The sequence below is a fragment of the Scatophagus argus genome, chromosome 16 (genome assembly GCF_020382885.2).
Source record: "Scatophagus argus isolate fScaArg1 chromosome 16, fScaArg1.pri, whole genome shotgun sequence".
Taxonomy (NCBI): Eukaryota; Metazoa; Chordata; class Actinopteri; family Scatophagidae; genus Scatophagus; species Scatophagus argus.
The window spans coordinates 12,969,597-12,996,194 of NC_058508.1; the positions used below are offsets into that span (position 1 = coordinate 12,969,597).

The 26,598-nt window shown below is 41.2% G+C and overlaps 2 protein-coding genes across 7 annotated transcripts in view; both read right to left on the reverse strand.

Annotated features, from left to right (window-relative positions):
* crebbpb (CREB binding protein b) overlaps positions 1 to 6,075 on the reverse strand; it is a 31,280-nt gene extending 25,205 nt beyond the window's left edge. For all 4 annotated transcript variants that reach the window (XM_046416140.1, XM_046416138.1, XM_046416139.1 and 1 more), the window contains exon 1: positions 5,191 to 6,075. In XM_046416140.1, the coding sequence (XP_046272096.1) occupies positions 5,191 to 5,275 (85 nt within the window). In that variant the 5' untranslated portion in view covers positions 5,276 to 6,075. The remainder of the gene's footprint in view (positions 1 to 5,190) is intronic.
* A 1,275-nt stretch (positions 6,076 to 7,350) lies between these two features.
* The window catches only part of LOC124073723 (adenylate cyclase type 9-like), a 28,722-nt gene continuing 9,474 nt past the window's right edge, over positions 7,351 to 26,598 (reverse strand). Inside the window, exons 2-11 of one of the 3 annotated variants that reach the window (XR_006845716.1) lie at positions 17,220 to 17,392; positions 15,445 to 15,555; positions 14,830 to 15,086; positions 14,496 to 14,598; positions 13,511 to 13,719; positions 12,872 to 13,031; positions 12,482 to 12,624; positions 12,259 to 12,282; positions 10,365 to 11,921; positions 7,351 to 9,886 (exon numbers count right to left, since the gene is read on the reverse strand). Coding sequence is in view for 2 of the 3 variants with exons in the window: in XM_046416141.1 (XP_046272097.1) it covers positions 10,553 to 11,921; positions 12,259 to 12,282; positions 12,482 to 12,624; positions 12,872 to 13,031; positions 13,511 to 13,719; positions 14,496 to 14,598; positions 14,830 to 15,086; positions 15,445 to 15,555; positions 17,220 to 17,392 (2,549 nt within the window). In the remaining variant the exon portion in view is untranslated. Of the gene's footprint in view, positions 11,922 to 12,258; positions 12,283 to 12,481; positions 12,625 to 12,871; positions 13,032 to 13,510; positions 13,720 to 14,495; positions 14,599 to 14,829; positions 15,087 to 15,444; positions 15,556 to 17,219; positions 17,393 to 26,598 lie in introns of all 3 variants that reach the window. The other 2 variants (XM_046416141.1, XM_046416142.1) reach the window with 2 other exon arrangements.

Sequence of the window (26,598 nt, forward strand, 5' to 3'; positions counted from 1 at the left end):
ATGACGTCTAACACTATATGGCATACAGCGTCTACTTGCTATTTCCCCTAAAGAGTCCCTGTCTCCCCCTCAAACAGGCTAAAATGGGTCTGTAGCGGATCTCCTGGTGTTAGAGACACATTGCTGTGCAGCACAAATATGTACAAGAAAGATTTATGTTGACTTCAGTTTTGATTACTTGTTTTGTGTAGCAATGCAGCAAATCACACAGCACAGGTGCTGTAACTGATGTTGGTTGTATAGACAGCATTAAACGTCTCAATGCAGAAATACAGGATTAGCCATTTGCTTAAGAGTTGGTATTTATGAGCCTTAATCAAATCAGTATTTACTCGTATTGCACAGTTGTCGAGAGCTGACAACAGCAATATAGGTCAATGAGAACAATTAAATTATATCTTAGCTGTATAAAATAACATAATTAGCAGAGGTTTAAATGAAAGCAACACTTTCTCCTCCCACGTTTCACTAGGTGGTGGCTGTAGAGCAAAGTGTGGTTGCACATCAGTCGGAAGAAGAGGGACGACATTTTGCTGGTTTTCCATTGCTTATGTGCTGTGTCTGTGGATTGAGAACTTTTTGACAACCTGGTGATGACTGAGTTTGTTTTCAGCATTATCTGCCTTAGCAGCTATTGTTTAGTGCTTTGTCCCCAGCTGGCGTGCATCTACTTTAGTTATACAAAATGCTTTTAGGAGGTTAAAAACATACAACATACACGTGGGACACCTTAGTACAAGGAACAGGAACAGGAACTGGTCAGTTCTGAATAGATTGCGTTTTTTAATCCAACTGGCAGGATTTGCAAAAAACAAAACGGATGAAGAAAAACACATTTAAAAAATGAAGAAACACGGTGCTTGGCTGTTTTTCACCCATTTGACTGGCACTACATTTGTAAAATCTTTAATATGGTGCTTTATAAGAAGAGCTGTGATGAGTTCAAGATGTGTAAAATTAGTGGCGTGCTAAACTTGTAAAGCTGGGGCTGCAGCCATTTGCTGCGCAGTGTTTATGAAAACCACAGCCACTCTGCAAAAAATGACAAGAAAAAAACACTACATGATCAGAGAGGGCAAAAAATACTTTTATTCAGCTCTTGCAAACAGATACTGAGATATAAATGAAGAAGCTCATAGTATTGTTTCAGAGGACATGAGCATATTGTGTGTGTGTGTGTGATACAAAGGTTTAGCACACAGAGAGGAAAAGGGTCAGGGTGCAGGGGCAGAACTGTTTAGGGTGGCTGACTGGCTGGCATTAAGTGTCAACCACAGTTGTGCAGTTTCAATTCAGCTGAGACATTATCCAGCAGATTCATTGTACTCTCTGCAAATGCTCTACCACACTGGAGAGAGGCAACATTTTAACACATGACTGTGGCTCACGGAGTACTAGTGCTAACGTTGCTGATTAATGCTCACCCAGGGTTTGAGTGATTCTGTACACTGGCCAGACAGGGGAAGAGGAAAATCCGCAAGGTGGGCTCAAGGGTTGGAGAGTGGCTGCCCTTCTCTTACTTTTAGCACTGACACACCTACACACTACGAATTACAAATGAAAACAAGCCTTACGCTTGCCTCTGGCCAGAGGTGGAAACACATACTGACACAAGACTAGAGCACCATAAAATTTGGTCACATATTAACATAAACATGAAAGATAGGCTGCTAATCTGGGACTGTGAGTGACAATTCAGTATGCAGTGGATTGGATGTGGCCAAGGTGAGACGCCTTTGCTATCTATCAGACTAACCAATAACAGAAAGGCTTTACAAATAAACACGACTCAGTAAGCCAAACCCTTTGGCGTATATTGTAATAATACTCCTTTATAACACACATCATAACCAAACATGATGAGCTGAATCTCTGAAGCAACTGAATTCCAGCAGCTAACTTTGAAATTTAAATGTCATCATGGCACATGTATGGCACTGAAATATTTTACTCTGGAAAAAAAAACCTCTCTGAATTTATTTTATTCTCCTCAATGAAACTGAAAAAATGACTTGTATTCACTTTCTAAATTTATGTTGTACACAGATTAACTAATTCGTGTCATCCATTGAGAACACTTCAACAATTCAAGGACACCAAGTGCACATGAAAAATGTACAATAGGTGAGCCAATTAGGTCTTTTTCAGTTCGGGGGGGGGGGGGACTGTGCGTATCCTCCCACCTGCACCCAGGCATTTAAAATCTTCTCAGTGTACTTAAAGAACCTGAGTTACATCCAGGACTTCAAAGAGAGCAGGTCTACAAGAGACACTGTGCAATGTTTTACTGAATGTGTCTGTGTGGGTCAACTGAGACAGAAAGGGCTTTTGGCAGCAGTAAGGGAGCAGTCTCAATTGGACTTCTTTACTGCCCAGCAAAAGCTTCTGTCATCCTCTGAGAAAATGAGCAGCCTTGGCTAAAGAGCGAGGACTGTCAGTCAGACAGAAAATGCAGGTACTCAGAGAAGTCAGACCAATTTGAAAAACAACTTCACATCTCTCAGCTGATTGTAAATGGCAGACAGATGTTTCACATCTCCACTGCAACTGAAACAGAGCAACTTCACCAGTCTTTATGTCCTCTCTATATGATGGGAGCTGATGGAACTGCTGTCTTGCAAAACCAAAAGTTTTTCCCCACCACAAAAAACACTAACAGAGCTATGTTCAGTGCACAGGAAGTATATGCACAAACTACTAGAATGTGCCAAGAAGGGAATTGTTGCAGGATGGATGCTTGACTGAGCAGCTAATAAAGTATTAGAAAAGGTATTTTACTACTAGCTTTTAAGCATGACGAAAGCCAAGAAACACTCCTCCATTCTCTGCCTTCCCCTGAGATGAACTGAATCCCTTCTTAGGTCCATGTATCTGCAGAGTCCTCTCACTTTTCAGACAATATTAGCAGTTTTCCTTCCTTCAAGTAAGAGTCACTATCCAATCAGTTCAGATGTGATAGGACAGGACTCTCTGAGACAAACAGATGCCAAAAGTTCCATTCAAGTTTGAAAAAGTAAAATGTCCTTTCATTGTAAATCGCACACCTTCATATTTTTACGTTTGAAGAAGTCCAACACTTTGAAGTATATGTCGGCCCCAGTTCTTGCCCCGTCGTAGTTTTTAGTGACCACAACCAGCACGTTTTCCAGTCTTGAATATACAACCAGATCCAAAGACTCATGCGATGGGCTTTAATCATACAAGACTATAACTTGGAAATTTGCCATAATAAAGAGAATGCGCTAGCAGACGCCCTGTCTAGAATATAGTCTTAGAGAATGTTTGTGAGTGGTTTCGTAACATCTTAGGTTACAAAACCTATTCAGTTTGTATTTTAGGGGAGGGGTGTTGCGGCCATAGGCTTGGCTCACCATTTCACCTCCCGCCCCTTGTGTGCAATAACATCTGAGTGTGTTTTAGAAGAAGTGTGTGCCTGCCTGCCTGGTTGGGTCCCTCCTTATTCCAATGAACTGTGGCCGTGGATCTGGACTGGTGCATTGGGAGCAAGACCTTGCCGACAGAGTGAAATAACTAAAATCGCCTATAGCTGGACTTCTGAGGAGCCTGATTACGAAAAGCTGCATCACCTGCCAGTGGGGGTTGACGTCCACTGTGTTTCTAGATTTGTGTAACTTAGTTTTCTCATATTCAATAGAGCTTGACACCCGAGCAGCGCTGCAAGGTCTGGGCCAAAGTTTAGGTTCAAAACTAGACTGTTTAAACAGCTAGGTAAGATTCCTTTAAATAGACACACTAGGTTTAGGGGTGCTGCTGCTGTTTTTTGTTATCTTGAGTTAATGGGGACAGTGAGGAATTTTTTTTTTCTTTTGGGCTTTGGTTTCAGATAGAGTCCTCTTTTGATTTTATTCTTTGTTGAATTGAAGAGCACCCACGGGTCCTTTCCTTTGCAGTTTACCTTATTTTTCTTTTGATTGTAAAACAGGTTGAATGTCCGCTAAATAAATCAACTTTACTTAAAAATTTATTTTGCTTCCACTCTCTCTAGCTGAGCCTTGTTGTAACAGTTGGTTTTGGAGACACTGCAATGTGAAGATCTGGTGCCACAATCATCAAATTATTATTAAAGTGTATTAAATTAATCTTGTCCATCAGTAGCAGCTCCCATTTCTTGATGACTGGAAAACTTAAGATATTTTTAAAACACATGATACCTTCAGTTTAACAGATAAAAAGTCTTTTCGTTGCACACTCCAATCAACTGATCGAGAGCGCCATTATGACAAATACCAATTCACCGCTTGTTCACCTATAAACACAACAAAGAAATGAAAACTTGTATGTGAGATGGTGGCATGCCATCAGCTGCTAATTTAAGTAAGTATACAATGTGCTGGCCACAAAATATGTAAGCTACTTAAAAAAGTCACTTCCATTTTAAAAAGTAGGAACTGCTCCAAGTAATCTAGCAAAAGTTGCTCTGCATGTTGAACTGGTGAAGACTCAGACCTCAGAGCTAGTTTCTAATATTCGCTCTTAGAGAAGTTGGATGTAGGGTCAAAACACATGTAATCTTGCAGTATATTTTCCCACATAACTTTGGACATGGATCATTCAAGCAATTTGCTGAATGAATGAGGGCCTGAACTTACAGAGGCAGACTGGCCTAGTGGTGAGAGAGATTATCTTTTTATCAGACAACGCGGGTGCTTGTGGCTGTCAAGAGCCTGCATTGCTGAAGGGTAAATGAGTAAGACACTAAATCCAAATCAACTCCAAGCTAATGTACAGGTGTCATTAAAGGTAGCACCCGTCCATAAAGTTGCCATGAGCGGCAAAAAAAAAAAAAAAAGGAAACAGAGACCTTTTCAGATTTATTTTGACATTTCATTAAACTGCATCTCAGAGATGTTGAGTTAGCAAAGCACCATTATGTTATTTAACTTAATTTAATCCTTAAAGGCTGAAAAGCTGAGAGACCAAGAAGCAGTCAGGGTATTTTTTACACTTATTGTAGAATTTGTCAAACAATCGTACAGTGACCTGATGTACAGTTTTCCCGTTCTGTTTGCACAGGACCACTGAAGTAGCCGATTGATTTACTTTACCGTAGCTCTTTGGTGGATGCATCCGGCCTCAAAACACTGTGCAATGTTCTCGTTTATCATTTGAATTTAACACATGGTCTTTGTCAGTAAGTTATGTTGAAAAGAAACTGTGTCCTGTGCTTACCTGGGCCATCGGATCCTGAGAGAGGTGAATTCAGTTTAGGTCGCTTTGCAGTGGGGGGTCCGACATCCAGCAGATTGTCAGCCATCCTGGTCGGTAAATTTTGTGAATGGATGACGATGCAGGAAAATAACAACAGGATCAGTCCAACTTGTCGACTTCTGGCTCGTAATAAATGGTAACTTTTCCTAACGTTAAGCGTAAAGAGACAATTTAACAGTTTTTCTCTGGACTGGCAGACTGGCGAAACGCTGCCTGAAGAAAAAGGCTTCAAAAGTAAGGCAACAGCGCCACGCTTCGCCGCCGAAGATCACCCCATGATAATCCAACACCCAACACCCACATAATTAACCTTAATAATTACGTCCAAAAATTATTTCAGTTCAAGAAAAATAAATAAAACTAAATCATAAAATATTACAAAAGGCGTACGCGAATCCCTTTCCCCGCAGATCGCCGGTTTCACGTCGGTAGAGAATCATTTTTTTCGCAGTCGAAACGAGCAGCCATAAAATCTATCTCGGGCTTAAATAAAAAGAGCAAAATTCAAAAAATATTTTCTATGAAGTGGATTATTTTTCTCGTCGCTGTCTCCCGGTAAATACAGCGTATCGGGACGGAGATACGGCGAGAAGCAGCGCTCTCTAAAAGGGAAATCAAATATACAGTGGGCTTTCGAGACGATAAAAACCCATTTAACCCTCACATGTTTGCATTAATTCTCATCGGAAGGACTAACACTTCGATTTTCTACACGAAAAAAGCCGTTAAAGCCCAGTCTGGATAGCCCCGATCGGTTTTTAAAATTAATGCTCTGCCCGAAATCCTGACTCTGAGCCGCGTCAAGATGGCGGCTGTTGATTCCTCCGATACAAAAAAAAGTTTTTTTTCTTCCCAGCTAGACTGAGGGGGGAGGAGGGGGAGGCGTCGCGCTATGACGCCCTGACGTAAACCTGTGTCCCACCGTGCGTCATGTGGATGTACGTGAAGTTGCCTCTAGGGGAGGAATAACCACCCCCTTCATAAAGAAATTTACTATGTGCTACCTGCTTCAGACTTTACAAACACAAACATCGCAGTCTCTACTATAAATAGAAAAAAAACAACTCATGTTAGCGAAAAAATAATGCACTGTACAGGCTAACGTAGGAAGTATTGTTCCTAAAAACAGTTTAAAGGTTGGCAACTTGTACTTAAATATTGTCATTTATGTAACTTAATACATCTACTCCATTACATTTCAGAATATTGTTCATTTGACAGCTAAAGTTATTTTACAAGATAAAAAATTGCATAGAGGTTGTATAATCAACTTGTTAAATGTCAGTCAGAGTGTTATATATTCAACTATCTAATAGTATATAAAGTAGTAAAACTGGCTGCATGTTTTACTTTAATTTATTTATGATGTTATGTTGACATGGAAGCCATTCTGCATTATGAGCAGTTTTACCTTTGAGATTTTACATTTTGCTAACAATTTGTACTTTTGCTCAAGTATAATTTGCTACTTTTCCTTAAGTGTAAAAAAAATATCATATCACTTTATTAATCTCACATCACATTCAGTCAAAGTTACCAACAAGTAAGTATTTAGGATTTAAGCATTATACAAGCCAACAATACGCCAAGTCTCATTTCTCTTGATAAACTGTGAGTACCAGTAAATACTAATGGTAGAACAATTTAGATCCTTATGAGAGCAAATATAGTAATCACTGAAAAACTGCAACTGTGAAAGTTCATTCCAAAAGCTTACTTAAGTAGAATTACAACTAATTAGAGCACACGCCCATAAATTATTCAAAGTAAAAGTACTCATTATGCCGCATAACTCTTTTATTTTGTATATATCATTAGATTATAATTACTGCTTCAGCATGTATTGCAGCATTTAATGTTGTAGCTGATGTGCGGTGAAATTAATTTAAACTTTCTGTTATACTGAGTAGTATAACCAATAGCATGTTTTATATGTTTTACATAATGTCACACAGTAAGGAAATCAAGTAAAACTGCATAAAATATACAGTATAAAACAGAAAAACTCAAAGAAGAAATATCTGAAAGGTGTTTAAGAACAGTATTTGACATCTACTTAGTTACAATCCACCCCTGGCAAAAACAGAGCCAGATGTCCTATACAAATTCAACCAGACAGCATTTCCCAGCAACTGACTTTATTCAATTTTAGCCTTCACTTGCATACCTATTAGCGTGCTATATATGCAAAAACATTTTCAAAGAAAGCAATAATTCATGAACACTTGGCTATAGCAGGCTACTGATGTACTGCCTATACCTATAGTAGTGTCTCACCCGATTTGTTTGGGCGGTTTAAATTAGAAAATAAAAGGGAAATCCGTGTTAATTGAAGCCTTACTGTCATAGCATGTCATACTTTTTGAGATGATTAAGGGGACTAAAAATGTCATTGTGACATTCCTGCTGAGATTAGAGGATCCCTTCAAAAACACACACAACCGCACAGAATTACAAACACTCGTACATTTTTAACGCACATGCAGGCGAGCGGAACACCTAAGTATTGTTCCAACTTTATTAAAATTAACCAGTTCTTAAGACTATTTAATACTCTAGTACATGCGCTTATATAAATAATAGAAAATGCTCAGATACAATATAAAGGCATACTGTACATAAAAAGTGAGTGACTTGTGCAAATGTGTTTAAACAGTGAATATAAATGAGCTTTCTTGGATGTGCACAACACAGTCTGCAAATTAAGGAGGCGATACAATATAACACACAAAGACGGCAATGACACTCTTTGGCATCATAATTTTCTCAGTGTGTCATTCTGCTGGTTCAGAATGTCACTTACATGTTGATAAATCAAATGAACTCGACATTTAAGCTCACGTTTGCAGTAAAACAAACGAGGAAAAAGAAAAACAATTATAAGTGTAAATTTAAACCTCTATCTCATTGTTCCTGTTTCTACCACATATAATACTAATCCAGAAAAATTGATAATGAAAAAACACATTATTGAAAAGAGCTTATCAGAACTATGGGGTGGAGGGTGAAGCTTATATGCTACACCTGACACTTAAATATCATAACATCTATTCAGCACTTAACCTTGGATAACAACGACAACATTCTAAGCATCCCTTTACTGTAGCATAAATAAAACAAATTTTTGACTGGTACAAGGATTGTGTGCTCATAAGCGTCATTTCCCTTTTCAAATCAATGAAATGAAATGAAACTCTTTGTTACTGCATTTAAAACAACTCTTTCTGAGCAATAAATACCATGCAATGCCAAACAAAAAGGAATCCAAAAAACTGTCATAAGGCCAATTAATGTTGAATGTGTTTGGTTAGTTATGTATTTAGTGAGACAAGGCACAGTTAAAATTTCATGACAACAAAATCAATTGTGATTTCAAGCACAAAAGCTCCTGCTTATGCATACCAGCAGCTTTTGAGAAATATTGAGCATCTTAAGGAATTAAAGCAACTGTGAAAAAAATACGAGGAAAATCAAGTTCAGAGTTAAAAGGCACAAGCTCCGCTAGTTTCACACATAGAAAATTACATTATTTTTTCTGTCAGGAAATGTTAGACGTGGCAGTTGAAATTAATTTTTCATGAAAAAAGAAGGCAAATTGTTTCTTCATTCTTCTGCAACATTTGTCTTGTTTGGTATTATTATTTAAAAGTACTGAATATGATATAGTAATTAAAAAAAAAATATGAGGTTCATTTGTTTATCTGAATTAAAAAAAATAATAATACTGAAGTGGAGTTCATGGTAAAAACTTTTTTTTTGCCTCTGAGCACACAATCCTTTTTGATAAAAAACAGTGACATAGACAAAATATAAGAGCAAGAGAGATTTACAGTTTAGACAGTTTGTGTTAATTATCTAACATATCAGTATGAAATCAATGACGTCTCATGCCATGTCATGAAAGTATGAAGCAGCTAATGTGTCCAGCTGTTTCCATCCAATAATGTATTTAAAATCATAGAGAAGGGAGCTTCATGTGAGCAGTTCAAGTTTTGTGCAACAATTAATACAATAGAACACATTTAGCTTTGATTTGTGACATTCCATTTTGATTATCGATGTCTTAAAAGCACTATCAGCTACCACACAGTGTAATCCATAGCAAACCTAGGCAGTTGTTTCTCTAATCAATCTACAGTCACAGCTTAAGACACTCTACATGTACAGCAATGCCTTTTAGGATCCATTGAAATACTCATCAACACTAATCACAGCTTGAGTTTCCCCATAAGAGCCTGGATCTTGGCAGAGGGCACAAACACTATTAACAGTTAGCCTCGTCTATGTTGCTGTTGCAGGCATGCATGATTAAGTTTAGATGAGACCATCACGCCCCAGTACTGAGCCAATACAAAGATTTTAACCAAGGCCAGAGAAAAAGCTGCCACATCAGCAACAACCGAGTGTTTTCTTTTTTTCAACTGCGTTCCTAAACTGTTTGTCATCCTGCAGTTTCACCAAGTCAGTCAAGTAACTCATCACCGCTTCTCCTCATTAAACCCTGCATTCTTGTTACTACACAAACATATACAAACACACACTCACATACACATACACACACACTGTATGCACTTACACTCACGCGACACGCAGCTTGGCCTCATCCGTCCTTTGCCTGTACCGATTACCCTCTGCTGTGCCTTCCATGAAGAGTATTCTGGTTTTCATGAAAAACATAGAAACAGACTCTACTGCATTCAAGTGCAGATTTTACTGATACATATGTTGATGTAACATCTTATTTTCCTTAACTCGATCCACGTTTTGATTCCCCTCACATTGTAAAATTTTCCATGTGTAACCTCAGCTCGCTGAGCTCTTCTTTGATAAAAGGCAAAATATCATAGCAAAACATAGTTTACAAAGTAAAATTGTAACAAAAGCAAAGCATTTTTACAAAAAAATGCTTATTTACAGTTTTCCCTTTATGTTATCTTTCCCTTACTCAAAAAGGCTTAGTCTACACATTATTCTAATCTAAAGGCACTTAAACCACATATGAAAGAAATAATCAAGATTAAAGGTGTACAGATAATCAAGTAAGTTAATGGGTGATGATAGGAACTGTAGCAGGCAAGAGTAGGTTCAGAGTCAGTCATCACATCTTCCTCTGTGTGTTCCTGCCTAACACTTACTTAGTTGTCCAGCCAGCTCGCTCCACTGATAATACCTGGCTAATGCAGAGAAGAGGCATATGGGTCTCTTCCCACGATTCTGCCTGGAGTAAGGACCCAATGTACAGTGGTTCTACAAATGCCAAAGGACAAGAACAAGAGCTTAAAGGGTAGAGGATTTACAGTAAAAGCGCCACTCTGACAAATTCTTACAGTCTGGTTAACTCTCCAACATTACTGTCATAATCATCCTCGCATTTGTCCTTCTTTATGTCTTTCTGAGACATAGTTGTGGAACTTTGGGGCATATTTTGCTGGACTGAGGATGAGATGATGAGCTGTTTGTTATTTGCAGAAGGAGGAGGTCCTTCTCGATTGGTAACAGGTATCGATGTCATGCCACTGTAAGATGTAGATCGCCTGGCATGAGAGGTCTCTGTTGAGGAGCGTCTTTCACGAAGGTCTGCCTCTTTCTCATGGCTAAGCCCCGTGATAGTGGAGGAACCAGCGCTGGTGCTGGGTACAATAGTGGTGGTACCACTTGCATTAACGCTGGTCGTGGGAACCATGCTGGCAATTTCATCAGTGGGCGAGCGCCCAATGCTACCATCCACCTGTGCCCGGATCTCTGGTGAGACTGACAGTTGGTACTGAGGCACAGGGCCACTGTCACTGCTCTTAGGGTAAAGGAAGGTCTTCATCTGACCTTTGCCTTTGACGTTAACCGTACCACGGTAATCAAACTCATAATCCATGCCACTGAGCACACAATAGCTCTCCTCGCTGACCTGGACACGACACTCCACACCTGTAGTATCCATGCGACTGGCAATGTTGACTGTGTCACCCCAGATATCGTAGAGAAGCTTAGTGGTGCCAATTACCCCTGCTGTTAGAGGCCCGTGATTGAATCCAATGCGTAGCTTGAAGCCAAACCCCAACATGTTCTTGTTGAAGTCGTCCACCACACGCATCATTTCCAGGGCAAATTCGAAAAGAGCACGGAGATGGGCATGAGGATGTGCTGCATCTGCACATTGCTGCGTATTGAGTCCTGCTGCTGCCATGTACGTGGCACCGATTGTCTTGATCTTTTCAATATTTGAGAAGGCAGGCTTCCGTAACAGCTCATCAAAGTCTCCAATTAGCTCATTGAGGACCCGATAGCACTCTTTGCCTCCCTCGTAGCTTTCCTCATAAAACTCACTGAAGTTAACAATACTAGCAAATATTACTCCCACATTGTCATGGTTCTTGGAGTAACTCTGGGTGACCTTTAGCTGCTCAGCAACATGAATGGGGATGATATTGCGAAGCAGCCAGTCGGCCTGGTCCCTCATGTTTTGGATCTTGATGCGGTGTTGATCAGCTTCCACATTGCCATGGTAATGCAGGCGATAACTGACCTCAAATTCACGGTTAAGGAACCAGACCAGGAGGAGGAGCAGAAAATAGGCCACACAGGCCTCAGGGCCCAGCAGGTCCTGTGGATGCGGCTGTGGTTCTGGGTCTGCTGTACTGTCAGACATGACAATAGAGCTGTTGCTGCTGTTGCTGTTATTGTTCTGGCCATCCGACCTTGAGGAGAGGGAGAGAGAGAGAGAGAGAGAGAGAGAGAGAGAGAGAGAGAGAGAGAGAGAGAGAGAGAGAGAGAAAAATAGTAAGACAGGAGAGTAGAATAAATATTTTGATTCGCAAAATAAATTCGGAGCCTCTGTAACTCAAAGTAACCTCAACAACGATTGAAGCGTTTGGTATGGGTGGGTTGCACCCGACCAAAATTTCAATTTCATGGCATGCAAGAAACACACAAGAGTGATTACCAGCAAAAGTCTACCAAAAAAGTAAACTAACTGGTTGATGAGCAGGTACAGACTACAACACAAACGATGCCGTTAATAATCGTTGTGCTTACCAAAAAAACAGACTCTTAGCAACACTGGAAGAGAAGAAACACAAATAGAGCTAATTAATGCATAAGGTGCATCTAGAAGTGTATCTAACACTATGCGATGTACTGTATATCACATTATCTCTACACTGTTATTAAACACACAATGTAATCATATCATACTTGTCAAATCTTTGGACAAGAGACGCTGTTATTTCCTTTCGTTGCCTCTTACATAATGTCATACCTGCAGGGGGAGCTGAAGAGGAAAGCAAGCAGTGCTATCCCCACCAAAGTGGCAAGAGCTGAACGCATCCAGTAGCTGAGCTGGCAGAAGTTACAGTACTGAATGATAGCTATGATGACAGCACAGCAGATGAACATGGTAAACTGGGGAAAAATATGTGACACAGAGTCATTAGTCAATTAGGAGTCCATATGATTATTAATCAAATTACACTGACAGTATGATATAATAGCACATTGTATCACTACGGTGAATATAATGAAGTCAGAGAGTGGTTGTCCCACTCATGAGGGGGTTTACAGTTTGAGAGAGAGTAAAAATCTGCAATTCAGCATCAACAATCCATTTCTAAACACTGTTATAAGAAAAATCTGTAACTTTAGAGCCCACCTGAACAGGTAGATTCATGTCACAGGTGACATGGGAGAAAACAGCCACAGCGGGCAGGGACACCAAGACCGCTCCGATAAGGTGACGTGCTACCCAGCCTGAAATTGCACTCATCAGTGCACGAGTGCAGTTCAACACACTGTGCAGGTAAAAAGCCATGCTGGAGGGGGAAAAAAACAGGAAGCTCTGATTGATATACAGGTTACTATGATGCACAGGAGACAATATTGATGAAGTGTTATCTGATACTTGAGGGTCCCATTTGATCGATTCCGACCTCCATAGTATGGTTTCTGACACGTTGGCCTGTATTCATAAGGTTTCTCACCACATAAAGACACACCAAGGGTCTGTAAACAAAACCTGCTGATTTTATGGGTGAATCTGGATCTAATATCAGCGAGCCAGCATTGAGTAAAAAAGTACATCTGTCACTGAACATAATTTACTTACTTTACACTTACTTGACCCTTTTTTCTAATAATCCCTAGTTTCAAAGTATCATACCAACATTTTCTCTCCTTTGTCTTCACTTTGTCAATCTTTCTCTTTCTCTCTCTCTCTGCTTTCCAACTGTCTGAATACATCTTAAATATACTTAGAGCTAAGGACACCAAGAACCAAGATCTAGCATCTCACCGTATAGCAAACAGCAAAGCCGCAGCCTCCAACAGGGTGACTACAGCCGTCAGAATGAGTGCCGGTGTGGATAAATTCTCATGGGTGACAAGTGGTCGAAGGAAACAGGCCAGTGAGAGAGCCAGAAACACTGAACAGCACAGCAGCATATCCAGGAAAGAACTGAATGTTGGACTGGCAAAAGTCTGCACTACTGCTTGGGTTTCCACCTGGGAGGAAATGAGAGAGGGAGAGAGAAAAACCAGACAAAAATAAAGCAGAAATAAACAATCAAAAAGAATATAACCGAAGATACAAGTAAGTAGAAATTAAGCTTTGTTTGTTTTGTTATTTTAACTAACCAAGGAGGAGCTGCGCAAATGAATAATCAAAAATAGTCTCACCATTCAGGAGGAGTCAGAAATTAATTATCCAGCAAAGAACAACAACGATAATAATCCAAAATGTGATTTCTTAAGTAAGACTCTGCTGAAATCTATCCCAATTATGGTTTCCATTACTCAGACTCTAGACTTAATGATGTAGCAACAGTTGCAGCCATGACAGTAAAAAAAAAACACTTCTGAAGTTACACCAGCAGAGGTCATCATAACCTAATGCAAAACTACTTCTGAAGTCCTGCAGTGATTTCTCTTTGCCGCAGTCTTGACCAGTCTGGTCAAAATGCAGTGAAAACAGGCTTCCCTGACAAGACACAGACACGCAGAAAAAAACAAACATTTAGAAAGATGTGCACAAACACAGGTGGATGGAGATGGACATGGCAGAGACGGGATGAACACACTGGTTTTCTCCGGCAGTTGTGAAACTCTGAACGGATGTCAGCGCACAGACAGACCAAAAGACAACTATGATATGCTCACGGAATTCGTGAATAAAGTTTGAAATGAATGGACATGCACATATGCATGTACACGTATTAAGTGCACCGGCATACAGGCACTCTTATGTTAAGCACAAAAACAGCACAAACACACACACACACCTCCTCCTGGTAGCTTATCCGGTAGGCAGACTCCAGGCTCTTCTCCAGGAAGGTGAGGCTCAGCTTGTTTATAGGAGGTTTGTAGAAATAGTCCTTCATAAGGCTGTCACAGGCATAAAGGAGATTTTACAGGTTACAGTCAACTAACTTAAAATTGGCAACTCCCCACTGTGTTTAAATACATGTTCTAGACTTGGTTAATGTCTTTATGTCATTCTTTTTTAACCGCAATTTATTCAGGGGAAGTTCAATTGAGAGGAAGCATCTCGTTTACAGGAGACGCCTGAAAGCTGAAAGCGACCACTCGGTCGCTGTTTCAGTTCCCCATTCTAACCTGTCCTCCTTGATAACATCCACAAAGTGAGCATCACTCCTCTCCCTGAAGTTCTTGGAACGAAGGGGGATGAGCGCTGAGTGATCCATGCCCATGGTTCCTCCACACCACGTCTTCTTCTCCTTCTCCTGCAGCATCTCACACAGTGATGTCTGGCTGTTTTTCAAGGCTTCCAGCTGAGGACTGAGCAGGCCATTCAGAGCCTTGGGGCTGCGCCCTGCAGACACCACTGGGGAGCACTTCAGATTTGACGAGTCCTAATGTGAAGAGAGGGGACAGTGAAGACCTGAATTTCCAAAAAAAGAAGGTGTGATAATGGAAATTTGCTCTGGAAACAGGTCAGCAATATTAAATAAATATAAAGCTACAGTCACAGCAATTCAAAAGCATGTGTCTGTGGCCCAGTTTCATGGAGTTCTATTTCTACATGTAAATGTAACCACAGTTGGATCACAGTGCCCCAATATTTTATCTAGAAATAAAATGTACCATAAAGGATATACACATTAATAGTGCCAAACTCTTGTTCAGACTGAAGAAGTCATTAAACATTTATCATCTTAAGCAATCAGTTCAAAGTCTAATTTGTTTGCTTCACATAACAACAAAGTTAACCTTGTTGCTGTTAGTCTTGTGGTCATCTTGGCAGCCATTGTGCACTGCTCCTTCCTCCAGGAGCTGATCCTCCCCTGGTATCAGGGACACGCTGCAGGATAGACATGGAGACTGCAGGGAGGTAGCATTTGGAGGGGGGCAATATACAGGGAGATGCAACGTATGGGGGCAGGAAAGAAGAAAGCAAATTAATAAAGTGAGAGACGACATCAAGGGAACCACGTGAGCAGAGAAAAACATGAAAAGACGGCACAGTTTATGAGTCTTAGGAGACATCAAAATGATAAAGCAGAGATGCAAAACGTGCATCAGCTATGATCTTAACAGGACTGCAGCAAAAAAAAAAAGACAAGACAAAAGTCCTACCTTACACATTTTAGCGGTTTAACCTTATTCATTTCAGTAAGGACAACACTTACTGAAATGAATAGGATGCTACAGCAGCAGAAGGCACCGAGGAACGGAAAGGAGATGTAGAGTAAACAGGAGGTACAGAGGAGGCCTACAAGGACTCAAGGTCTTTATTTTCATCCCACTCATCTTCTTGAAAGAGAATCAAGTGTGTGTGTGCGATTGTGTGAGATAGAGTTCTGTGCGATAGCTGTGCTATGAATGACACTGACATATGCAAATACTGTGTATTTAGAAGCCAAAAGGCACCCCATATATAATGTAAAGATAGCATATACTATGTCCTCACATGCTACATTAAAAATGCAAACATTATTTACCATGCCTCCCTTATAACTCCTATCCCACATTCTAATGTCATTAAGCCTTTCTGAAGATCCCAGAGCAAAGTCCTTCAGCGTGAGCCATTGTGTGAGAACTACACAGAAGATGAAAAGCTGTACATGGAAGAGGCATCAGCTGAAGGCAGAGAGACCTGAGAAGGGCTCCCCGTCGCCATGCTTGAGTTAGCTCATTACCATACTGAGGACCCCCGCTGAGCCTTCTAACTCCCATCATCCTCCCATCATCACCCCCCCCCCCCCCCCACAAATCTCATCTAGTAGAGAGCTGAAAGACTTGTGCAGGAATTATGGGGCACACATGTACAAAAAAGGAGGACTATTTGATGTGAAACATGAAGCATAGTGGTGCAGGGTTTTGAGGGTAATTATAAGCTAATAATGTATTTGGTGAGTCCATGCCCTAGTGGTACAATTTGGAAGCAAATGAGATATTTCCCTTGAAGGCAGAGCTAAGGAGGACACAGTGAATGGACATGTTCTGGGCTGATGAGCAGAAATATGATGAAGGGGCAGTTATTATGTTGTCTTGCTGCCGGTGAGAACACTGCCTCTCATTGCTTAATTAATAAGATCTCACTGTTTTGTTCTCAGATTCTTATTAATAAGGATTTAATTTAGGTGCTGCACAAATGGGAGGCATGCATGGGAGTGCACGCACCATGACTAAAGAGGAAAATGAATGTAGTTGCTCGAGCCACACCGGAGGCCCCAAGTTTCAAATCATGTAATTACATGAAAGAAAAATCAAAAGTATGGTAATGACTCTTTTTTACTTCCTTCACTGAAAACAATGTAAATAAAAAAAAGTATTTATTAAAGCTTCTAATACACCCACATAAACAAAAATACACAGAGAGCAAAAAGATGAACATCAAAGAGACTGAAAGAGCAGAACATGCAGCTCAATTTTATTCCTCGGGCAATAGAAATGTGCAAGAACAAATGATCCCAGATATATACTTCCTCCACAACATTGCTGATGTTTCATATAATTTTCGCAGAGATATAGTGTGTCCTCACCTTAACACTGTCAGGAGGAAGGGTACAGACAGAAGGAGCCCCATCAGGTGTGTGCGCCCTGGAGGAGGAGCACCGAGGATCTGCATGCTCATGGCCAGCTGACCCCAACTGAGAGCAGCTACAGTGAGAGTGAGGCTCCACCTTCCTGCCAGAGATTAGGTAGGTCTTCAGGCCTAGAGAGACGCAAACATGTGAGAGAGAGAGAGAGAGAGAGAGAGAGAGAGAGAGAGAGAGAGAGAGAGAGAGGGAGAGAGAGAGAGAGAGGGAGAGAGAGAGAGGGAGGTGGGTGTCATTGGCAGATCTTAGTCTGAGATGAAACTGGAACAGGCCTGAATTGGGTGGATGAAGCCATTGGTGGTTGTTTTAGGACTCAGCAGAGGCTCAGTATCCGGCAGGATAAATTCCCTCAGTGAATTACATTAGCAGCTTCTGGCATGAAACTAAACTCAGAAAAGCGAGAAGCAGTGAATATCAGTGTCTCACAGATGGGGAAGCCAAGGTCATGCACATGAGTCGTTCTTGTTTCCATAAACATATACATAAATATGATCTTTGATGCACACGTTTTTCATCTCATCTAGAATCAGAGAGAGTAGGAGTAAGGAGGACTTCTAAAGAGACTGACGCCAAACATGAAGAGCCTCAAGGTCCACAGATCCATTTGGTCTGCTGTCATTTCTTTTGCAACCTCCTCGTCACACCAATTCCTAAGCCCCTCCTCCACAGCCCTAGGAAGCATTGCAGTATAAAAGCACCAAAACTCTTCCCATACATTGGTCTTAATCTATTTTCTCTGCGTTGTGATTTGGCTTTCATGTATCCTACAGGTGCAGATGTGGGGTGTCCGTGACCACAAGACAGTTTCAGATACAACAGGCCAGGGCCAAAAAATATCTTTAACACCTGCATCCTCCTACTTTTAATATGTTTTTAATTTCCCATCACTCTCACAAGATACATGTGTGTGTTTGTGCCAAAAAAAATGCAGCCTTCTGAATGAGCCAGTTTATTTAAGACAATGACAAAACATGGCGACATCGGGATTTTATTTCGTTGTTTAACTTGCTTTCCAATGTACCTGCAAGTCTGCATATTTTACACTCTCAGGCTCACCAAGATGCACTTATAGAGCAAATTTCAATCACTACTTAATCACTGCAGACATATGGCCCACTTCCTGCTTTGGTTTTTGTTGCTGAAAACATGGTTATACCAGTGAGACCAGATGACGAGCAAATGTGATTGAACTCCCCTTCTCTCTTGCAGCACTGTGTGGTCACAAACCACAATCACATCAACAGGTATCTGTGTGTGTGTATGTCAACAGCATGGCTAAGTACCTGTGACCGTGTGCTTAGCCACATAATTCAACTGTCAGTGAAGCTGCAACCTTGGCCTCTGAGCATTGTCTGCCCTAAGTGTTTCAGACAGGCCTGCCACTACTTCGCCTGTGCTGAACGACCCTGGGGCTGCACTCTCTGACACACACAGAGGGGCCAAGCATACAACACAAGGGTACACAGTCAAATACACACAAAATACGTACGGGATAAATATTGCAACAGCAGCACAAGAAGTAGGCAAAAAATAAGTAAACATGCACACAAAGAGACAGATGTAAACACAAGCGCAATTATGAGACTCTCACAAAAAAACACCCCCTTCAACCACCTACACACCCAGTCAAACACACATAAACACAACAACAAGGTGTGGATGGACGGCTTCGCTGTAGCTGGGTCGATAGCCAGGTGGATGAGGATTCAGGGATAGGAAATGAAGGCGGTAAACAGCAGTAACAAAGAACTAAGTCCCTGCACCAGTGATGCAGAATAGCACAGCATCGAGAAGAGGCAACAGGAAACTGAAGGGAGTTTTTGACTGCCTCTGAGATTGTTTGAGTGTGACTGTGTGTCACAGACATAGACGCACACAATGCACAAACACTGCGTTGACTGATTTCATTAGTTTGCTAATCAAATTCTCCCCTGCCTCCCACCATGACATACAAGGACTTCTGCTTCTGCTCTTTGGTCAACAGGGTTACTTTTCTCCCTCCGTTTCGTTTTCTCTTTCCCTCCATCTCTCCCTCAGTATCTCTTAATTAAAACTGAGTCACCATGACACACAGTGTTTTGCCCAGCTGTGTAAGTACCACAGATATCTTGAAGTGATGTATGTAAGCCAGCAAGGAAATGTCAAACGATGTCTCATTTTCCTGATGACTGTATTTGTATAGGTGTGACTTGTTCTTGTTTGTTCACTGAGATTTCTGCAAGCCAGATTGAAGCATTTGAGTCAAAGAAACACGTCCATTTTGGACTGAAAGTACTAAAGTGTGTGAGTCACACTTGTATTTATTAATATATTTAGATTCACGATTAATGCAAATTCTGTATCTGCTTCATACGAAATGGTGCCTGCTGAGTAATATTAAAACTGTATAAGACAGGGACCAAGTCAAATCCACCTAAACAGAAATCAGTGGACCATTCAGCCTCTATTCGCCAACACTGTAACAGCTTATTAAAGATAATGAAGTCTTTCAAGCCAGAAAATATTGCGCACATTACTAAAGAGAAAGGGTGAAAGGCAGAGAGAGCAGAGAAAATTTAATCATGGATGAAAGAATAATGGCTGACTGTAAAATAAATAAATAAATAAATAAATAAAGACACAACCAAAAAGCAAGATGCCAGACATGAATACCAAGCAGGATAAGAAGTGAACACAAACTCAAAGATAAAACTCAAAAGCGAAGGAGGTGAGCCGATAGCTGAGGGAGATGGCAGGAGCTCAGCTGTGGCCTGCCCTCTCCATCACTTGATGTTAGGCTTTGACTTATATCAACATTAATGTGTTTCTGGCTTGATTTCAGACATTTCAACGGTCCCCTTTTGTCAGACTCAAGAAGAGAAACGTGGGTCGTGCTAAAAGACAGGAATCCAATAAGGATGTAGGTTAGATTGATTGCCTCTTGTGGTCAGACCACTTGCTTCAGGGAATCACTTCATATGTCCTGACAGCCATAGAAGAGCAAGATTTATTGAATGCAAGGTCTGCCAAAGGTGCACAGTATGTTATCTGCGTGTTTGGATAAGGGATGACATGAGTTCAAGTGTCTGCAGATGTTTGGGCGCCTGTTCTTGGCCGTTCTAAGACGATCTCTCGTCTTTTATGACCCAAAGCTCTTGGCAGCTGAAATTACAGTGTTGTCAGGCAGTAAATTGTGGCTCTGATAAACTGGCCCAACCAGCAACAGGCTCCACAGTCCACCTCAACTGGCTCCAACATCAACAGAATACAGCTGGGCTCAAAAGACCTCGCAGTAGGGAAAAAGGTCAGGGAACTTCATGTTGTGTATTCCAATTGATGTTTCTTGTGTATTTGCAGCTGTGTGTGTCTGACTATGCGTGGGTCACTTGGTGCACACGTGTCTGATGATCTGTGATACAGGTACATGAGTGTGTTGGTGTCTCTTCATTTCAGATGACCCTGGACTAATCGAAGAGCATCATTAGTGGAAGCTTCTGGGCGTTATGGGACTTGAAGTGTCCTGTCCTGTGCTATCAGCTGACAGGGAACAGTAGATAACCTTTTCCCATGAGAGCCCATTCGCATTATCTGCCTCTCCAAGCCCCTTTGTTTAGGACAGAGGAGGGCAACATTGAAAAAAGCACTTTGCAAACAAATAACACATCATCTATATGCCTCCCTTCTTCTCACCTCTTCATACCACGTACAAGCTCTTCTGGGACAATGACTGCCCCTGAACTCCTCTTTGCATGATACTTAGAGGGGCAGACTTTAAAAACATAAACAAAAAATGTGGGTGCAACAGTGGCCTAATCAGACAATTTAATATAACCCTCAATCAGCCCTGAGCCAAGAGAATTAATTAGCTGAAATGCAAACCACCAGGTCTGGCTGCTGCACAACTTTAAACTTACCCGTATACAACAAAGAACCCAAAAAGACACAATGAAGGGTCACTGAAGGCCACATTGTTATTCAAAGAAAAGAAAACCCTTGGGATATGCAACACAATAAAAGAAAAATCGACAAATTTTGTGAATAAAAGGAAAAAACGAGCATATGAATTCTACAGGCACAGTGACCACAAATATGAAACTTTTTGGTCTTTTATCTAAAAGCAACACCTTTCCTTTCAAAAGCCATTTGCAATCCAAGTGGGACTAAGCAGCAAATGCTGCTGCCCCACTGAGGTTTACTAAAAGCAGGAGAGCACAGAGGGCAACGGAAAGAGAAGGACAGTTTGCAGTGTATTTGGATCAGCACACACACACACACACGCACACTTTCCAATAATGACAGGTTTGCCTTTCAGGGCCAGGTATTGGAGCAGGAGGGCAGTGAAGCAGGTGGCACAGAGAAACTAGCACTGCTGGGCTGGGCAGCTCTCCATGCCAGTTGGCACTGCCAGCCAGCAGCCCCCCTCCTCCTTCTTCCTCCACTGCGTCCCTGTCTTGGGATACACTGTACATCCTGTCCCTGTCGGGGGGGGAAGAGGGCAGGAGGAACAGGAGGACACCTGTCCAGTATGACAGGCTGTTTAAGAGGACTTCATTATTGCAGCATGGTTCATAGAGGAGAGTAGTTAGAGATAAGAGGGAGAGATTGCAGAGATTTTGGGAACAATTCAAGGAGAGAAAGAGTGGACTAAGGAAGAGCTGATTCCTAGTGTGGGTGGAATGAAAAATTTTGATTGTGCGATCTGCGAGTGAACCAATTCAGTCAGAAAAAATGAAAGACACATAATACATTTTTCATAAGGATTCACAGAGGGACTCACACTGTCATTTCTGACAGTAAAGGACTGACAGAGAGTTTGCGTGTGTCTCCTGAATTAGGGATGGACTTGAGGGAAGGAGTGAAGGAAGTGTTGACTTTCCTTAGCTGAACACTTCTGCTGAGCCCAGGTTACTTCTGAGACACTGAAGGGCACGTAAGAAGGTGAGAAGACCCATCTGCCACGTCAAATTAGGGCAGACTCTCTCCTCTGTCGGAGTATGTCGAGTGGAGATGTTTCAAAAGACTTCTGAATAATACAGAGGAGAGGATGTCTCACAGTTTGCTCCATTTGCTACATACGTAAAGAGGACAACAGCGTGACTGGGAGATGTAATGATACCATAAACCAGCAGAGCTTTGTCAATCTGACGAGATTTTGATATACTTGATATACTATAGTTTCCATCAAGCTAGCTGTTCCTTGAATATCCCTGGCTCAATTAGGCCATTGTCAGCTAAGCTGCAAATCAGAAAGCAGGACTACTTTATGGAAATATTCAATTTGCAAGCTGGACTTTAAAGTAAACACATTGTTGTTTGAGTTATCATACTTAAGTGGTTCCCCAACCTAAGACTGCTTTTCAAGCTGTAAATGATTGAGATTCAAAAAAAAGAAAAGTATTCTATACAATAAATGGGAAAAAAGTTTGGTTCAACTGGTCAGAAGTGGTGCATGTGTGTGTATCATTTAATGGGACGCAAGTTGACTGTTGACTGCATGTTAAACTATATTATGATGCTGGAGTAAGGTTATCTCAAGTCAAGTCAAGCAAAGCAAACATTTTCAAGTAGCACCAAACATTTGTAATTGGTGTTAAAGCCTGGATACAACAGAAATCATGCCTACCATGTACACATCAAACTCAGTGAAGTGCAGCTAAACTCATACAAACGCTCAGAGACTCCAGATAAGCTATGATGACCTCTTGAGTTACATAAGCCTGAGTTCATAAAAAGAAACAGCAAGTCTGGCACACCACCTGGGCTTTCTCAGCACATTAGCTCCCCGCGTTTGGGACAAAAACACGTCTCTAAACGGTGAATTACGTCAGAGTACTTCTCTCCTTACACACAAACACACCTGTCCCAGCAAAACAAGCCACTCTGAGGTCACTCTTCCCGTCGCAATCAATATACTTCCCCTCTCTCGTCCCTCTTCCCCTCTCGTCGCTGTAAACAGGGGTGGGACAAAAACAAAAGTTCCATATTTGGCCTGTTTTTTTTTTTTGGTTTCAATCTGGCCCCATCACGGCTCACACAAAACCAAACACTTGACATCTCTCCAAAGACTTTAACTCTCACTTGGCTGTGTCTGTCTTGTATCTGTGCCTGTTCTGTATTCTGTGCCTCCATCCTTGACAGTCCCAGGCTGCCATGGTCTGTTGGCTGAACAACAGATACAGTTGACATCCCTCCAAAATCTTTAAATCCCCCCTCACCCTGTGCTCAGCGGCCTGTATTTTCTCACTGTTTTGTCAATCACTGTAACGCCGTGTCTTTCTGCGTCTGAGCTGACATCAGACAGCACCACATAGGCTGACATCAACCCAAAAGCTCAGACTCACTTTACGTCTCTTTTCTTTTTACACCATCTTTCTCTCCTCTGTCAAATTCTGCACCCTGCATGCTTCTCTGAATGCTAATGCCCCCCCACTCCATTTTCATCTGCCTCTTATTGGTGACAGCATGACTCTTCTGTAATTCGGCAACTCTTCTGACTTGAAACACGGCTTGAAATCCTGAGACAGGACTCATCAAACTCCAGGATAAGAAGTACAAAATCTCCAAAACATCAACTTTTTATGAGCATTGCAAAACTGATGAATTCTAGCTCTGAGGCCATGTATTTTTCAGATCAAACAGTGAGTTTTTAAATGCTTTATTTAGCACAAGAAATGGGAGCGTTATCTATACCCACAAAGGAAAACTTCCAGCTCAGGGAGCTGAAAACTATCATTAAAATCTCTACATATAAATAGAAAATATGCTTTATTAGAGTACTTCTGATACTTTATACCCTTTCCTTTTGGTCTTCTCCATGATGATGAGGAAAAAAAGGAAATTACCACAAAAAAGGAAACAATTTATAATTAATTTCTGGTCAGTAGTTCAAACAAATAAGAAAAAACAGATTTTCTGTGACATTCAAGCCTCTAACCAACATTTGATTTCATCACATGCTGAATTATCTCGACCTGACATGATATTGACCCCCAGCTATGAGCAGCACTCCCCATATTGATTAAACAGTGAACTGAGTTTGTGGCTCTGGGTAAATGATCACAGCAAACAGCCTACACAGACAAACATCTCCCTCCCTCTCATATTCCACTGCTCTTATCCTCTTCTGCTTTAATGCCACATACTTTGCTTACTCGACATTTTGACTAATGGCATCTTTAGTGGGGATTGATGATGAAAATGCTAGTGCCAGTGCTAGATCTTCTGCTGAGCACTGTGCCTCTCTTTGACTACTCCTGATCTAAAGCCAGTCAGGGATACAGCAGGAGTAAATGAAGTTGCTAACTACGAGCTTAGATTTCATCATAGAAATCTCCGAATTGTATTCTGCTTAAGACAAAGACTATGCTCTATGCATGTTGATGGCCGTTTGCACTGCTGACCTGCGTTCGCTTAAAAAAAAGCAGAATGACAGGTTCGTTAAAATCTCACGGTCAAGCACAGAGAGAAAGAACCGGAAACAATTTGATATGCAGCCTGTTAAGATAAGCGCTGCTGTAATGTTTGTTGATGAAGGTGTCATTTGCAAAACAGCAGAGGCAGCACTCCTACTCAGCATTTACTGAATGAGACAGAAGCAAGATGGAGGGTACAGGACAACAGAAAGAACAGATAGGAAGGCAGGAAGGGGAAGTGACATGAAAGGGGACAGATTGAAAGCGATAAAAGGATGGGGAAATACCTCTGCCGGGAATATGTCATCTATTTAGCACATCCACGCATACGCGCACACGCGTGCACACATACACACACAAATACATGCAATAAGTCAGCAATGGCCTTTAGCAATAACAGCATGGGAGATTCCTGGGGCTATAAAGTCAGTGGATGGAAGAGCCGCTGACAGCTTGAGGGGATGCAGGAGGGCTGTCCCACCCTGAAGTGAATGGAGGGAGCTGAGCCTGAGGCAGGGAGCTCAGTTCACATGAGGGAGGACCCAGAAACACCAGCCATCCACTGAAGCTGATATTACCTTCTGGCAGACATATCGGTATTGGTGCATATGTCAGCTGATCAGTTATAAGACATTCATACATAATTTAAAACACAGACAACTTTATTTTTTAAAATGTCCCACTCATTTTTACATTTCTTGGTCAAAAAGCAAAAGACTAATTTATGGGATCCATATCAAAATAATATAAGTTATCAAAATTCAAAACATAATAGATATTAAGATATTGATCAATCTATTTATATCAGGTTTTTTTCAGTCAAATTTCTGGTCTTTTCAATTAACAATGTATGCCTGTACCAGTAACCAGAACTAAAAAAAAAAAGCTTGATGATAGCATGACAGACAAAAGTAAGCAAAACCTCAAATTTAACCAGCTCTCTCTGTTAAGTGTTTAATTAATTATTTGACTAATTGTTTGTGCATTGACTTTTCTCATCGATTATTTTGGGTTACTTTGGCAACAAATCGTACATGATTTAAAATGACTGAAAAAAAGTGTAAGGGAGAAGGAAGATTCAAGATTAATAGCTGCAGATAAATACTGTATATACAGAAGACAGACTGGTTCAGAAAAGGTAACAGGAAAGTGAATATAAACATAAAACTGGCCTCTATAAATTAACTTCATGTCCTGTGCTGCTAATAATAAAATATTTAGGCATGCATTTATAACAGATACAAATTAAAAAAAATCATGGAGGCAAACACACTTTCACTGTACATTACACACACACACACACACACAGTTAATCCATGCAGGCTGAGTGCAGTAGCAGGCTTCAGGGTGGACTGGCTCCCCATCATCTCCCCTCATTCATAATTCACACAGCCATTTATTACGCAGACCCACACAGACACACACACCTGACGTGCACACCAACGAGTCCCACGAACACGGATAGGGTGCGGCTCCATGTGTGGGAGTTTGCACAAGTGCAAAAAGTGGCTGCGAATGTGTGTACACAGGAAGGTGGGAGGGGGTTATTGTGTGTGTCACCTCAACGGTGAGCTCCATCTGTCAATGTCAGTAAAAGCTCATGTGCGTCCGTTATAAGAAGTGCTGGCATTCTCTGCACCTTTGATCACACAGGAGAAAAGCTGAGGATGCATCAGTGACTCATGATAGCAATTTATCACCCAAGCATCTGAAAGGCATCAAGGAGAACAAGCTTAGGCCCATGTGCAGCTCAACTCACACTGCACCTAGAGATCTAAGTATCGAAAATACAGTGAGGTAGCAACAGCCAGAGAAAGGCACACAGAGATGCTTTCAGATTTCCTTCATTTTGTCAAGGTTTACGGATCTTTGAGAGTCAGAATAAGTTATGTGTGTGGGTGTCCTTTAGAGCTGCGGTGGTGAGGCATCGC